The sequence below is a fragment of the Chelmon rostratus genome, chromosome 2 (genome assembly GCF_017976325.1).
Source record: "Chelmon rostratus isolate fCheRos1 chromosome 2, fCheRos1.pri, whole genome shotgun sequence".
Classification (NCBI taxonomy): Eukaryota; Metazoa; Chordata; class Actinopteri; order Chaetodontiformes; family Chaetodontidae; genus Chelmon; species Chelmon rostratus.
In genome coordinates this window covers 18,495,116-18,512,027 of record NC_055659.1, presented here as the reverse complement: position 1 = coordinate 18,512,027, position 16,912 = coordinate 18,495,116, and the positions used below count along the sequence as shown (strand labels likewise).

Below are 16,912 nucleotides of genomic sequence, written 5' to 3'. Positions count from 1 at the left end.
TGTTGAATCACCGGTGTTGATCCGTTATAAATTTGCACTCATTTAACTTGGCTTCAAGCAGAGTATCACACACACACATACAAAGCCACGCTTGTTTCACTCCACTACATGCTCAACATAATACTGTAATTACCAATTATCATTACTACAAGCTTGAGAGATGTAATGTGGTGTCCTGGTTTTACTGTCTGTCTTGTTGGCTTTTGAGATGAAATACCAGAGATGAATGTGACTGACCTGGATATTCTGTGTGCACCTGACAGGTTTTCTGGGCCTCCTCTTTTGTCACGTGTGACCGGCCTGATTGTCATCTATCCTGACTGACATGATGCGGCCTCTCATATCTTTCTGTCTGTGTCTGTGTGTGTATAAAAGTCCCAGAGGCAACATGTCAAAGATGTAATGACAGTGTGAGTGCTACAAGCCTGGTCGTTGGGCCTGAGCCTCCACAATATGACTGGAGATAAACAGATAGCAGCTGCTCACTGAACACATTATCTGTGTGCACAAAGTGACACACACACACACACACACACACACACAGGATCATGTTTCCATCACTTAACCCAAGTCTTCATCCTAAAAACAACATTATGAGCACTTGTCCCCATAAGGAAGGCGAGTCCCCACAATGCGACTGTGTAAACAGGTATATGTCCCCACAACGTGAGTGACAAATACATCTACACACTCTGTGATTGACAGGTGTGTCCAGCAGCTATTTCTACACCTGATTTCAGTCTTGCAGTGTAAAGTTTGATATGAAGACTGTAGAGTCTACAGACCATTGATCAATATGGAGATTGATTTGGACACAAGCAAATCCACCTAGTGTTGGCGTTCAACATACATTCAGCCGTGCAGGGAACCCGAGGGTAGCAGGATACATAAAGACACACCGGTGGGTCAAAGCTGAAGGTACTCACATGTGTTTGTCAAGAAACTGCAAAAGCTGCCAAGCTGATGTCAAGAATGGGAATTACTGACAGAAAAATATTTGTTGTGTCTCAGTAACATCATTAAGTACTCAGAGGAGAAGAGAAATAAGGGAAAATTACTATTAGAGGGAGCAAAGGAGAAAGTCTTCCTCCGTGTTGTCAGTCTTTGTGTCAACTCTTGAAGTGACCTCACTCTGTCTCTCTGTCACTGTGAAGTGCAATAGCGCCCTCTGTGACTCGAAACGATCCAAACACACTGCCTCTGAAGGCTGACATGAGAAACCCTGACCTGCCAAAATTCATGTCCGGTCTTTCTTTTGAAGACATTTCAGCTTCAATCTGGTCTAATGATGATTTGAAAGATTAATTTTCTATGGAAAGCTGCAAATTACACACAGGATCATGTTATGTTTTCTGCTTTTTCCAGCCTGCCCTCTCTGCCATCCGGCTGGTTTACCACAATCGCCTCTCTTCTCTTCTCTCTCTTCTCTGATTTAAAGCCGGATTATAACCCCAAACTGGCCCCGAAGACTTTTCCAAAATAGTGGAAAGCATCATTCGGCACACTATCTTGTCATGTGCAAGAGCGTGGGATTAAAGATGTCTTGCCTCTTGATTGAACCCTGGACCATTTGAAACCTTCTTGATTAAATCAAACATTTCTTAACACATTTTTTTCCCCCTGAAATCTGAAATAAGTTGAATATGACATTGTAGTTTTGAGCTGTTTAAATATGTTGGTGTAAATGTGATGCAGCTCTTTCAGTTTGGAGCATCTGTGTGCAGCCTCTCGTGTGCTGACGTGAGTTTAAGTGTGGTCATAAAGGTAATTTGCAAAGACATTTCTTAGAATTGTTTTATGTAATGGACTCATGACGTGCACCGAATGGAAAATCATAGAAATACACTCGATTACAGCAATGAGTCGCAAATCTCCAAACCTGTTTGTGCAACTTGTGGAAATGAATAATAAATGATTTTTATAACTCACACAGTGCAGCCATCTCTTTGGGAAGGTCTGCCCCAAACCGGCCGAAGAGGTGGCTGCTGGCCAGTAGGTCAAAGGGGGAGTGGCTCCGCATGGAGTTGAAGGTGAACGGGTACATAGCTCGAGGGAAGCCGGTCATGTGATGCAGTTGGTGCTCCCTGTTGGTCGCCATCGTGAAAATTGCTGCTGGTGGTTCAGGTGACTTCTCTCTGACTGCCTTGTTGGTTCCTCTTCCTCGGTGGTCTTCGTCAGGGCCCTGCGGTTAGTCTGAAGAGGGCCGGTGCCATTCAGCCCCTCTCAGCTGCTGGCCTCTCCGCCTTTAGGCTGCAGAGAAGTGAGAGGGATGCTGAGGAGGAAGGAAGAGTCGGAGAAAGGCCAGGAGCCACGAGACCAAGACCTGCCCAGATCCAGACTCTGTGAAAAAAAAGAGGAGGGAGAAGAAGGAGGAAGGGGTGAGAAGTCTGGTTATGACTCAGAGAGCACTGTGGCTTAACAATTCCCCTAAAGTCAAATCAGTACTCACACAAAAATACTAAAATAAAACCCGAAACAACTCAAAAGCAAACTCCAGGCGAGGAATAAAAGTGAAGACGGTGAGGACCAAAAAAGAGAGGGTTGAGGAAGCAGTTGGCAGAGCGGCGAGGCAGAGGGTGTACAACACTTTTCTCCTGCTTTTTGTCTGTCTTCAAAGCAGTGCAATGATTTCAGGCCATGCCATATGATTTCAATCAGCAGAACTGTATTATAAAGGGTCTCTCTGTTCCCTCTGCCAGCCTGACTGAGAACAGCCAGCCACAACATGGGTACAATTAACCCTTTACAACAACAGTCACACACAACCCCCTCGCACTCGCTGCACCCCACACCGTAAACCCTGTGCTGAGGCTGGCGCCGGAGCCGAAGCCGCTGAAGGTCTGTGACGATCACGCCATCTCACCTTCTCTGTCTCCGAGGACTCACGTCGTGGCTCTGCGGCCCTGTCAATAAGTTAAATGAGGGCAGCCCTCCCCTCTTGTTTCTCTATGACTCTCTCATCCCCTTCAGTGATTTCATGAGTGGGTGGAGCTTAACTCGCTGTGGTGGAGCTGTGGTAAATACAGCCCGGCCAAAGAATGTCTTGTTGTTTTGGGACTGCTTCGGCATGGGAATCAAACACCCGGGGTGGGTGAGAGACCGAGTGAATTTACAAATGTCCGTCATTGACCTACTACAATGAATACACAGAATCAGCAGAAATACGGAGTGAATCAGAGTGAAAAAGTGTGGGAATAGTGAGAGGAACTGTCTTTTGAAATAGATATAACCCAGGTACTCAAACACAGGTACAAAGTATACTCAGAGTATACATGTACAGGATCTCTCCATAGCTGATTTAAAGTCAACTATTTCACATATGGAGGGGAAATGACAGGACAGACCAGAGTCGCTTAACAAGACAGACTCATGCACAGACACATATTTCAAAGCTTCCATCTTAAATGGTCGCTTCGCTCTTTTGGTGTTGTGGTTGTGATAAGCCAAGCAGGTTATGGTTTCATTTGTTCGGGATATGAGATTTCTAAGGACCACATTCAGTGGAGATGAGTGCAAGTTTATTACTGTTACTTTAAACGTCACATTAAACTGGTTCAGAAACAGCGTCCCAGTTACTCTCTGTGGGTTAACCACAGACCAGGGGACCACAGAGACCATCACTACAGTGGAAAGTGGGTCTAGTTAAAATGTTTACAACCATTTACCCACTTACCGCTATTGTATCTCTGAAAACCTGAACGGCTCAGTTCCACTTTAGCTGAATGAGAAACTGCTGTACCTTTTCAAAAAGCTTTAACCATAACAGGGCGCTCCGGAGTTCATCATTCAGATCCAAAGAAAACAAGTTTGTTCATTTTTTTTATTTGTGAGAACTAACCCTTTCTGCACCTGTCAGTTCACTCGAAAATTCATAAAATATTCACAACAGTTTCTTCTTCATTTCTTATTTTTAAGTCGATCATTGAGAGCTTCACTTTTTCCGGTATTCCTATCCTTGCAGAAAATTAGTTATGCCAACATGATAAGACATTCTTTTCCTTTTTTAGATTATAAAAAATATATATACTTAAAATATATTAGTTGTCAGTTTTTTAGGCACCCCCATGCTGAAACTAATGCAGCCCTGTGGTGAAAGTTATAATGCTCAGTTTTTGTAGAACCAGTGTTTGAGAGCTGCTGCTGATTCAGCTGTAGCTTGTGGTGCGGTTGAAATGTACTGCTTTACTCTGAGGGGTGTTTCTAATATTTAGTCTACACTCATTGATATAAATGGAGTGGACAAACTATTAGACTAATCAGCCATCTGTGCTACTATTATTAGAATAAAATTATTTTGTTGTTACAGCCCCCCCCCCCCCCCCAACACACACACATGCACATGCAGGACATATTACACATTCACACACAAAGCCACAGAGTCAGCGCAGTCAATGTTGTTTTTAAAGTCATATTTCCCATATTGACATTTTTTCTGTAACTGCTTGGCTCTGCTGCGGTTTTTCTTCACTGCGAGGGCCAGTTAGGGAGAGTCCCTGCAACTATTTCCACAAAGAACTTTTGTGTTTGACCATCAAAGAATGTCAAACACAGGTTGGATGAAGTGTGTAGTAATCATAAGAGCAATTACACACACAGTGTGGAATGGTCAAATTTTTTGCAAAACATATGCATACGCATGTCTCTCTAAAAGCAGAGCAGGAGCACACAAGCACGGACATGCAGGCTGCAGCAGTGAACGTACGCAGATGTTCTGCGACTTTAATCATCGTCCATGGGCAAATAATCAGTGGAAAACACTGTGTGTTCACACATGCTGGAGCCCCATTGAAAGCTGCAATTGACCTTGAAGAATGAAGGAGTAAATATAGGATGGAGGATCCTTCCACAGATGCAGCTTTTGAGTTGACTAACCAATCAAATTCAAAGACCAAAATCACTAGTATGAAAGCCAGATGTATAAAAGGACTGGGGTGAAGAAAAAATAAAGTGTTGAAAGCAGAGGAAAAAAAAGGATGGAAAAAGATAGAGGGAAACAGAGGGAAAGAAAGGGAAGCTCATAGGAGGGAGTTTCAAGCATCTGGCAGGCCATGTGTAAGAAGTGAGTGGAGTCCTATTAATTAGAGCCATACTGGAAACTGGATTAATCAGAGAAAGAACAGGCCGTGGTAAAGCAGCATGGGAGGAGGGAGAGGGCTGCATACATAAAAATAAAGAAACAGTTTTATTTCCACTAATAAACGATGAAATAATGTGTGCCCAAGCCAAGGAATGGTTTCTTTCTCTCTAATGAGTAACACCCCCCCGCCCCCTTCACTCTCCCTCCAGGGGGAATACACCTTGGGTAGGGCAACAAAAGCAGTGCTGTGTGTCAAGGCCTCTGGGCCTCAATGCTGCTTTTATGAGACCTGGCTGAGTCAGGTCAGACTGGGTCACCTGGTCCTGGTCCTGCTGACACACGCTAATACACCAACACACAGACAACACACAACCGATGCTCCTTTTTCCCAGACTACGAGGATTAAAAACAGCTTTGGTATAAAAACGATGGGGCTTTCCATCTCTCTGCCTTTTCCAACAAGCCGCTACATACTGTCAACTTTGCTTGTTTGCGCATAACTTCCATCAAACTACACTCACAGCAGCTACGTCACTGTGTTCGCTGTATTGTTGCAACAGTTGTAAACATCGCTCAGCTGTAAACAGTTGAAATGACAAAAACAATTTTTTTGAATAACATGTTTTAAGTGCTTATTAGGAGCATCATCTGGATCTGGTTATCTTGGGTGTAAATGTGACTGAACTCTATGGTTTTTCCAACCAGAATCAGATTGAGGTTACAGTGAAACTGCAGTCCGTCCACACTGCACTTGAAAAATTATTTACATGTGAAAACAACCAGTGTCCAGACTGGCAGGAGGAGCCCACCTCACCAAATTTGCAACATGCAAATTTGCACGTGATCATTTCTTTCTTTTCTCACTTCGACACGTCTAACTAGTCAAAACAAAACCCCTGCATGAGCATGCGATAGCCCTGCAGGGGTGACACTGCCACCGTTTCCGTTCTGCATGGAAGCAGTTGTTGCTTTCATGGAGATTTTTGGTCAGCATGCTTCAAAACTGTCAGCAACATCAGGGACGGACACAACACGACAACCTGAACACGCATGAAATAATGATTTGATTGTAACTCATAAATGCTACCTGTTAATCGGGCACTCGATTTTGCGGTTGCAAGGTCATCAGACAACATTAACATGCATACATGCAGCGTCACGGCATCTGCGTTTTGTGATTGACTGCATTAAAATTTTGACTTTCTGTTACAAGCTGCAGAAAGCTTCTTCTTAACTTCACTTCCACTCAGCCTCCTCCATCCACACGAAAAGTCAGCCATCATTTTAAGACCTGTCCTCTCTGGGAAAAGCTCTGTTGATGATTGATAAAAAACAGTATGCAGAGTGTGCGCAAGCCTCAAACAGTGGGGAAAAGCCGTGTTTTCTAAATTAGCCAGCTTCATGTGGACGTGGCCCTCACAAGAGCTCAAATTATAAACTCTCTATGACTGCGATGGTTTTGCTGTATAATTAATTTCTCAATTTATTCTTCTCCTTGGTAGACGCTTTTCTAAAGACCCTGTCAGGCACGGCGCGATTTGAGCTGCGTCTGCCGTTGGGTTCAGCAGTTTGTTGCCGAGCTTGCACCCAAAACTCGACCTAGTTCGGTGCGTGTGTCTGAAAGCAGCGTGCTGGGCTGCACACACCATTGGAAATAACTGGTTTCAGAGCGCAGTGGTGCTGTTGTCGCGTTGTGTCTGGAAGGGTCTTAACTCGGTTCCATGTATTTATGTACTGTACATAATGAAAAGCTTGCATAACATCATGGCAGTAAACAGCTTTGTTAGAGATCCATCAATCTTTAGCGCGTTGTTTACATTTTCAGTTGTTTTATTCCGCCGCACATTATAAAAAAATGTCCTGCTGGTGTGGAGACGATGTGGTGCAGCATTTTTAGGAAATATATGACAGGAGAATTACAGTTAATCTTCAGTTTTATAGTATAATGAGTCCACTTTCAGGGCTGAGAAATGTGCGGTAATAGGAACTCTGCGTGTCTTTCAGTGTCAGTCAGTGAATGAACAGCTTCAGATAAAAAGTGCAGAAAATGGAGCTTGATAAATAAAGATTCATACAAAATACATAGAGTTGGCACCCTTGACCCCTCTCAGTATAAAAGATCAATGCATCATGCAACAGAGAGAACTTTACAATCTTGGAAACTAGGCTAAGCAGCTGATCACATTATTCTGCGAAGTGCTGAGTAAAGTTTTCAAACCTACTGACCTGATTATTAAACAATAACTTATCAAAGGTAACTCGGAAAATTACTAGTCAGATTCCCACCAAGCACAGAGCGATCGACGCATTAATGAGCAGACACACTTTGGCTCCAGGTTTTTGACAAATGTTAAACACAAATCAGGAGCAGAATTGGATCCTCGCTGATGGATGCATGAATAAAGATGCCTGTCAGTGTTTGACCATGGGGACACAGTTTGTTCTCATGTTCCATCTCACTAATAGCACCAAGTTTCCTGCCCCGCTCAAACTGCTTCACGATGACAGTAACTAAAACAGCTATATTGCCAATGTACCCCTGCATGGTCCTCCTGCACGTTGACGCTCATCTGCCGTTTTTTTTTTTTGCTTTGGAGTAAAAGCGAAGCAGAGTTAAATATTCACTGCACCGAGGACACTTTAAACACTCTGAGTCATTGCCTGGTTCAGAGTTGATCCCTCTTTACTTTTTACTGCCATTCTGAACGCTCTCTTGATCACACTCAACCCCGTTTTTTTTCTCAGTCATAAAATTCCCCCATCAGTGCCACACAGACGTCTCGTCATTACTGACATTTAGAAATGAACTCGCCTTGTAACAGAAGAACCAGCGTCGTATAGACGGGATGAATTTGAGTGAATGTACTTGGGGAGGGCTGACGGCAGGGTGGCTGCATGAGTAGCAGTTTGTTTTTGGTTTTTGGTTTGAGTTGACCCTTCTGGCTCTGCTTCTGGTCCTCAGGTGCTCTTGAGTCCCATCTGTAACGTTACAAGCTGTGTTCTCAACCGAATCTGAGAGCAGAGAGTCAATAAACATTGAGGTGTATGAAAAGATCATCAGTAAACAAACAGTTCTTGATGTTCTGGTCGGTGGCCAGCAGGTTATCTCAGAGAGGACTGGGTTCCTCTCTCTGCTACATTACGCTGCTTTCAACCAACAGAACCACGATTAGTTTCATGGTGGCCTATAGGGGTTAAAGACGAGCACCACGTTCAAATCTGGTTGATGCGTATCATCCCAGTCTCTCTCGCCATCCATATTTTTTTTTTTTTAGCCCTTTTTGCTATCTGTCATCAAGACTAAAGAAAAATTAGACAAAAAATGTCCCCATTCTCTGCACACTTGGGACTTTTCACGGCCAACATTATTTTTTACGGCATCATGTGCACAATGGGGGATTTTCGACAACTACAAAGGAGCACAAGCACATTGCCAGGTCTTAGGATTTCAGTCACAAACTTTTATGGAGGAACATGGAAGAAATGAGCAACAACAAACAGTTCAAAAAGTAAATGTTAATATTTTCCATGAAATTGAAACAGTGTCAATTAAGCGACTCTAAAGTGTAACCAGAGGGTATAAATCCTCTGCGCCGCATCACATAATGATGTCCTTTATTTTGTTGAATCATGTGAATGATTAGTCCTCAGTGCTGGCATGTCAGATGGATTACATGATAATGCGCTCACCCCGGTGAGAGTGTGAACACTTGGGTCAACGTCTGATAATGAACACACTTTGATCTTTTTGGTGGATTTGAGACCACATGAACACACGAGAAGCGCTCATTCCCTCTGCACTTTAACTTTCTGCTCTTTTCTCGTCAGTAAATAGAACGTTTTAAAAAAAATGGGTTTTTTTTCTCTTCCCAACTATTTAGTCATCTTTCTGTTTCCAAACTTCCCGTGTGTGGGTTCAAACCAGAGCAATGTGAGTCAGCTGGAAAATAGGCGGGTATTCAATGGTGAGGAGCAACAGACTTTCTCCTTTTGAATTTGTTGGTTTCGTTATCTTGTGAGGTTCTTTTTATGGATATGAGCTTTACTTATCTGCTGTTCTTTCTCTCTTTCTATTTGTCAGTGTAATATTGGGCAAAGAGTCAATCTTTTTAGCCACTTTTGACATTTGACTCTCGCGTTTCTGGTTTTGTTCAGCTTGCGGATGTATCTATGGAGACATTAGCGTGTGATGGTGGGAAGGAAATCAAGAGGACAAGCTTGAATGCAATCTCTGCGTTTGAAACCACACAGTTTCTGTGTATAGAGCAAACAAAAAGTCAGAGTCTGAGTGGATATGAAGGTTAAAAACTCCCCAGAAAACAGCCAAATGCGAGGAAAAACATGACTTCAGCAGGGACAATTAGCAGTAAACCATAAAACCACAATCAAATCTAGCCTATTCTGAGAGAATGCAGACGGGGATGAGCTGTAGAGAAAACACTGAAGAGAAAATGCACATACTGACACACAGAAACCATTACAGAGGAGAAAAAACATAGGCACCATCACCCACAAACAACATAATTAGATTTTCCAACAAATGACCGTACTATATATTGTGTCAAAATGGCATGTAAAATGTCTTTTGAGGAATATTGCTGAGCCATAAACCATCACTGTCACACAGCCATATTATAACCGCAAAATGTTTATGGCTGTGGAGACACATAATTTCAATTGATGCAGGTCATTATCTCTGTAATGTACACACAGATGCAGCCATAGATTAATCCTCAAAACAACATGTGATATCTGTTTTCCAAGCATTATTATTCGGTAACATCTTTCAGAATGATTGCCAGACACTGATTTTATTAAAATGATTTCCAGATATGATCTCTCTAACTTTATAGAGGCTGTAAAAAAAAACAACCTATTTTTGAAGTTTGAAAAGGACAAAGTTAGATGAGAGGATGATGATTCCCCTCTCTCAGTTGTACAATAAATATTGAGCTATAGACGGCAGTGGCTGGGGACCTTATTAATGATAATTTAATAATAATTTATATAATAATAAAATAATTAAATTAATTAATTATATGGCTAACAGTGAGCCTGGCCTGTCAGGACGAGGAGGTAACTGCGCCTGGCCAAGAAATGGTTGGGCACAAAACCCCACATTAAACCCATGTTTAAACAAATGAGATGTGACGTTTGAATCAGTGAGCGTCAGAGGTGCCAGTAAACAAATTTTGTTACTTTTTGACAGAGGCTAGCTGTTTCCCCCCCTGTTTCAGTCTTTATGCTAAGCTAGCTTCATATTTAGGAGGCTGTGCAAGCAAGAGAGGGCTGTCGATCTTCTCATCTAATACTCAGTAAGAAAGCCAATAACAGTATTTAGAAACAACAGGAATAGGAATAGAATTTTCATATATAATGTAAATTCTCATTGTGTTTATTTGTTTTGTATTTTGTTTTAGTTATCTAGTTTGTTGTGTCAAGCATCTTTAAGCATCTAGAATCCTCTATAAATAAAATGTATGTAAAGGTGAAACTGATAAAAAACAACAACAACAACAACATGCTAAACATGTTGTTTGGACAAAACAATTAATTAATTAATGTAGAACATTTTGGGCATATTAATAAACTTGGTTGCTTATTAGTTGTTGCCTTAGCAATGACTTTGCTTCCTTTGTTCCATATTTACAAAATATTGACACAGCATTTAAAGGAGCAGTGTGTAGGATTTAGTGGCATCTAGTGGTGACATTGGGGATTGCAACCAACTGAACACCTCTCCTCAACGGCGGCCGCTAAAAACCCAATAAGTGCGAAAGGCGCCCTCTAGAGCCAGTGTTTGGTTTGTTTGTTCTGGGCTACTGTAGAAACACGGCGGTGCAACATGGCGGACTCCGTTGAGGTGAACCCGTTCTCTCTGAGCTCATTCTGAGGTAGTGAAAACACAAAGTCTTGTTTTCAGGTGATTATACACTTACGGAAACATTTACATCAAAAACATCATCTCCACCTACTAGAAAATGATGCGAAAGCCACCACGGGCACTCTCCAGCTCGCTCATTCTTCACCACGAAGTGTCACTCGGCTAACTTATAGCTTCACTCTCGTGGACAAATTTAAACTGTCGGACATACTTGGAATAACACGGTGTGAATTCTGTGTTAGCAGTGCTAATGGGGATGATGCTGATCATAGTAATGTTTCATAAAACACACAATGTTGTCATTATGTGGAGCCAGCCCTGTGGGCTGTTGAGGGTCTCCAGGTCAGAGCCGGGGTCAGCCCCTTGTCGCTCCGGGCTCCGCAGCCCAGCCATGGGTCAGGCCTAATTGAGCCATTTGGTAGGCAGCTTTTCATTTAGTATTAAAGTGAAAAGTGAGCCTGGAGACTGCCTGAAGCCGCCCACCGCCTATGTCTCACACACAGACACACAATCTGTGCTTTGCTGGAGGATTATAAGTGTGTTTAAAAGGACTTGTAGTCTGTACTGAAGAGCAGCCCCGGGCCACGATTAAACACACTGAGAAGCTCTTTGGACACATTCAGACACATTCAGCCTTGAGTGGTGAAAAAGTGCAGTGAAAGCAATAATGAATGTTACAAGTGACTTCCAAAATCTCTGAAGCCAATTGGGCATGTCAAGTCAACCCACAGCCAGTCCGAGGCTCTCACCAAAATCTTTCAAAATAACTCTGCGGACAATAAGCAACTCTGCAGAACAAGAAAACATTTGTATCTTCCCCTCTCAAAAACAAGTAGCAAACGCCTGCTTCTTTGTTTTTGAAGATCCAAGTTTCCATTTATATGTAGTGACCATGAGAACAACCCTGTTCAAAATCAAACTCAGCTGACACGCAAAGAAGATGGGAAGATTTTTTTTTCATATTGAGGAAATAACGAAGAAAGAAGTCAGTGAGACAGAGAGAAAGAGGGAGAGAAAGAGGGAGAGGAGCCAGACAGCCTCCTCAGCCTGAGGGGCTGCCATTCTTGAAAAGTGTAGAGAACAAAGATGAAGAGCGCAATACATCCAACACACCCGAAACCCATGCGCACATACATTTCTCTCGAAGTTTCTTCCCCAAATGATGAAAAAAAAAATAAATAAAAATAAATAAAACAAGACTTAACCAAAAGCAGATGCATCCACCCTAAACGTTGGATTTTAAAAGCTGAAAACATCTGACCTGGGATCAGTTCACTCAGTAGCCGAGACTCAGCGGGCGTCCACTGATAGAGAAAATGACCAAGTGATGAAAAGCGTGGTAAAAATCAAACGCATTCAATCAGAAGAAGAAGAAGAAGAGGAAGAAGAACAGTTATACTTAGCGAGTCTGTCACTGTTCTCCAGAATGTGATGTGCTGTGTATTGTTTACACCCAGCTGTTTGTGCCCTGCTTATGGACCCGTCCGCCTGTTCCTGTGGACGTGCTGAAGAACATTCCTCCAGACATTAAGGAAAATTAATCTAGAGCAGATCTGTCAGGGCTTTGCCAGAATAGCTCCTTGCATCGGAGTGCATTGCATAGAGTGGCACGGTGAGGCCGGTCAGCAGCGTGGTGTTAGTGGACGGACGGCTCAGATCAGCTGGGAAGAAGCACTCAGCGGACAAATAGCATCTTAATCACGATCATCAATCAAGGAATACATCTGTATTTATATCGCGCGTGTCACACAGAGGATGCTATTTGAAATGATTCACAGGCAACGTATGAAAAGGGCTTGTATTTCAGTACAACGGGGTCAGCGAGTTTGTTCACACACATATGCATACTCACACACACACACACACACATACACACAATGCAAAGCAGCAGCCGCCATCAGACACACAGCAGACTATCCTGTGATATCCGGACTAACCTATTTCGGTGTTTCCATCCCGCTTATGTAATTGTGTGGATGGAAACCTGTTTACATAACCTTCAGAGGGTTGAGTAAGTGAGTGTGTACATACTCAGGTAGACCAGACCTACTCAGCCATTTGTGATGTTGATGGAGTGATCAATCAAAGCTGACAGCCAGTCTGCTGGCCGACAGCCTGCAGGCTAAAGCAGCAGCCACTTCGTCTGCTGCCGGAAAATGGCCTGAGATGGTTACTGAGCTCACCTGTGGCACTCAGCTTGACCACGATGGATGTATGCAACAGGGGAAAATAGTGCACAGAGTGTTGTACAATCACTTCTTCTCTGATTTATGCCATTATATACATATATATATAAAAAACGGGATTCTAACATCTATTTTCTTGACATAACACGTTCTCCTTTCTTCTTCTGAGCAGAAGATGATTGGGCTCTTTGAGAAGCTGTGAATCAGAGTTTATGAAGTCGGGAATAAACACAGAGATGTGCATCCATCAACAAATGAGGGTGCGCGTGCACACACACACACACACACACACACACACACACACACACACACACACGCACACACGCAGACAGCAAATCTCCACAAGTGTTCATCCCCTCACACAGAGCAGCCGTGAAGCACATGCAAGTGCCGATCAGCTTTCATTCCCCTCCTTAGCTGTTTCTGTTGTTCTTTCTCCCTCTCTCGAAATCTCTGGTCTCAATTAAAGCTGTCCTCAGGAAACTCAATCTCTCTGCTCATGCTGTCCCATAAACACACACACACACACACACACACACACAGCGAGAGAGAGAGAGAGAAAGGGAGAGAGACAAACACACACACACACATCTCACTCATGCTCTGACATGTCCTCTGTCTGTCTTCTTTTCTCGCACGCCGCCATCAGACTGAAGTTGTGAGGAAAAGGAGACCTGAAAGACGGGATCGGAAACCAAACTTACCAGAGCTGGTGAGCTGCTCACTCGGCACACAGTCTGGCTGGTCAGTGAGGGCGAGTCAGTGGAGAAACGAGCTGGGGAGCAGCGTAGTAGTTGTGTTTGTCAGTCAGAAGTCCCTCTCGCAGCGACGATAGAGTTCAGCCTGTTGCATTCCGCCTCCCTCTCCTTTTCCCGTCTCTCTCTCTCTCTCTCTCTCTCTCTGTCACTAACACACACCCTCTCTCCCTCTCTGTCTCTCCCCTTCTGAAATCATTGTGTACTTTGATTCACAAACCCTGCCTTTGTCACGTGATCCAACACTTCAAATATACAGCACATTTTTTACCAGCCACAGAATGCCCGAAGGAAGAGAAAACAGGGTCCAGAAAGCTTAGGTTTCAACTTGCTGCCCACCCCCTCTCTTCCCCTCGCTCTCTTTCTTTGTCTCATGCTCTCTCTCTCTCTCTCCCCTCACCTCTGCTCCCTCTACACCGTACTGTCAGTCAACGCTCTTTTGTTGGATTTCAACTCTGTGAGTGTTTGTTTTGCATTTCTAAATTTGTTCCTCCTCTGCTCAGCACCGAAAGGTAGGCCTACAGTAACACACACAGGAGACACGCGCACTAATGAAACAGTCATTAACTCACACACATCCACGCACACACACGCTGCAGAGGGCTGCACACCTTTGGGGATATCAGTATCAGCCCTTGGATTTTGCTCCATGTTTACAATGCTTCGATTTTGGGACCGTGGCCGGCCAATGTGGGAGTCCAGGGGCCTGGGGCCAATCAAGGGCCCCTCAGTGCTCTATTGTGACTACATATCCCGAATGGGAGAGAAATACACCCTCTCAGCATCGGTATGACTTTTAATGCAGGGTGATAGAAATAGTAACTTAAAATCTGGAAATTAAACTCTCAGTGTCAATAGTCTGATCTGTTTTTTAAAAAATTAATAATGCTAAATGCAGACAGTCACATGTAAACAACTTTGCAAATAAAACTTGTTTCCAGTGCTGTCAATTGCAGGTATTATACATTTGATGTGCTACAAATAAGAAGTGTGCAAAATATTGTGCTGATATCATCTCTGAAAATCTTACAGGGCCTGGTATATACGTTAGATGACTTTATTAAATCTCCAAAATGCAAACTACCATGAGCTGTTTTCCATCTTTCCCAGCCTGAGAAGTACAAAGGGCCATTCTCCTCGTAGTTTCCGCACCTTTAAATCAGTTCAAGCCGACTCTTCTCCTCCTACAGGATTTTCCTAAGCAAATCAACCCAGTGGTTTTCTGGTAAGGAAGCGTTTAATGGAGATACATTTGATCCATGATGAGATCAAACCTGGCCAGTCGGCCCCCGAGGGGCAGAGCTACCTGCCTCTTCACGTCAGAGATAAAACTGTCTGCTACTGTCTGACTGACTGGCCTCAGTGGCGAGTCAGGCCACTGCAGGCCGATCCATGACAGCGACAGTCAGCGCAGGTCACCCTCCAAAACAACAGGCAAGACAACAGCTCAATTTATGTTTTTATTCTCAGTCATGAGAGTTCAGGTCGTAAAACACGAAATAACTGTATTTGAGTCCTTAACAAGGGTTTCATAATCACTTAGAAATAGTTAAATGTTATGTTTTTATAAATCGTGTCTCTGTCTTGCCAGAATTATGTTTATGCACGCTCAAGTAAATCACTTATTCAGTTTGCCCTGAAATTACCAAAAAAATTGCAACAACCTTGTCAACATTGTTGAGTAAGTGCAGCACGCAAAAAAACCTGTGAGAATAATTGTACTCAAGTATGTTGAAATAAATTGATGGCTGTTCAGAGGCCTTTTAAATGTTTTCTATTATTATCATGACTAACCAAGAGTCATGGAAACACACAAAACTACACTAAAAGTTTGAAAAAGTTCACAGAACTGTTTTATTTCTGTCCTTATGAAGGACCACAGTATGCACCAGCAAAGGCAAATTATGTCTTTTCGACATGATAAGGCGCCGCTGGAACAAAGCACTGCACCGTCGAACTCGCTGTCGCCATAATTAATCCCATTTGCAAAACTAGGTGTCAAATGCTCATTGTGTTATGATAAAATATACAAAACATGTTGGCAATACACTTCTGTGAAATTCATATCACCATCTGTGGCGACCTCTTCATGGAAACAACAGATCTAAGCCACATGGTGAGGGAGGAACGGATGAATGAATAAGTAAATAGTTCTCTGCGGTGATATGATATGTATGTGTTTTCAATAGCGAACAAAAGAACTAAAGCGATATCTGGTATGGATTTTGTTCAAATGGGATTTCGTATACAAAAATTCTGTTAGTGCCTACCTCAGCAACTTAATTTTGCACTTCAGAGAAATAGAATAATGATCATTTTAATCAGTAAACACACTACTGATGGTTACTGTAACAAAATCATAAGAATATAAACATAAACACAGTATTTAATGTCTACATTAAACCTCTAAATCTGCACTTTCTGCTGTGACACTTCTGACTCGGATCACATTTGTTGATCACTTGAGTCACAAATATGGAACCGGGGAGCGTCCAATCACGGATCTGCTGCTCTGACCGTGTGGGTTGCTGCCACACTTCTCAGCAACAGTGTCGGCCAGGGAGGTGAAAGGTTAGCTCTGTTTGTGTTTCTGTGTCAGGGAAATGCGCAAAGAAGAGGGGAGTGTATAATGTCTGGCTGAGTGTGAAAGAGGCATTTGTGGATTTCTGACTGTAAATCTATGAGGCACTAATAAGCAGATGCACATGTTGACACACACACACACACACCCACAGACATGTCCACCCCCCACCCCTCACTTTTGTTGGTGTTTAGTGTCGGTGAGCGTCAAAGCAGATTGACTCAGAGAGAAGATCAGGAACATGAGACAGGGTTCGCGAAGGCCTGCAGGTAGAGGACTGGAGGCGGCTGATAAAGGCAGCTTAAAGATGTACAGCAAAGAAGAAAGAACAAAGAAACGAAGGAGGGAAACTGAAAAGGAAAAAAGAGGGGCGCGTAGAACTTTCTGCAGAGCTTGAAATGGGGCCCTTTTTGGCAGCCAGCAGCGGAG

The 16,912-nt window shown here is 43.1% G+C and overlaps 1 protein-coding gene across 1 annotated transcript in view; it reads right to left on the bottom strand.

The window, feature by feature from the left end:
- The window catches only part of LOC121614144 (retinoic acid receptor gamma-A-like), a 35,797-nt gene extending 21,784 nt beyond the window's left edge, over positions 1-14,013 (bottom strand). The window contains exons 1-2 of the mRNA XM_041947938.1: positions 13,852-14,013; positions 1,930-2,340 (exon numbers count right to left, since the gene is read on the bottom strand). Of these exons, the coding sequence (XP_041803872.1) occupies positions 1,930-2,098 (169 nt within the window). The 5' untranslated portion in view covers positions 2,099-2,340; positions 13,852-14,013. The remainder of the gene's footprint in view (positions 1-1,929; positions 2,341-13,851) is intronic.
- Between the last annotated feature and the right edge of the window lie 2,899 nt (positions 14,014-16,912).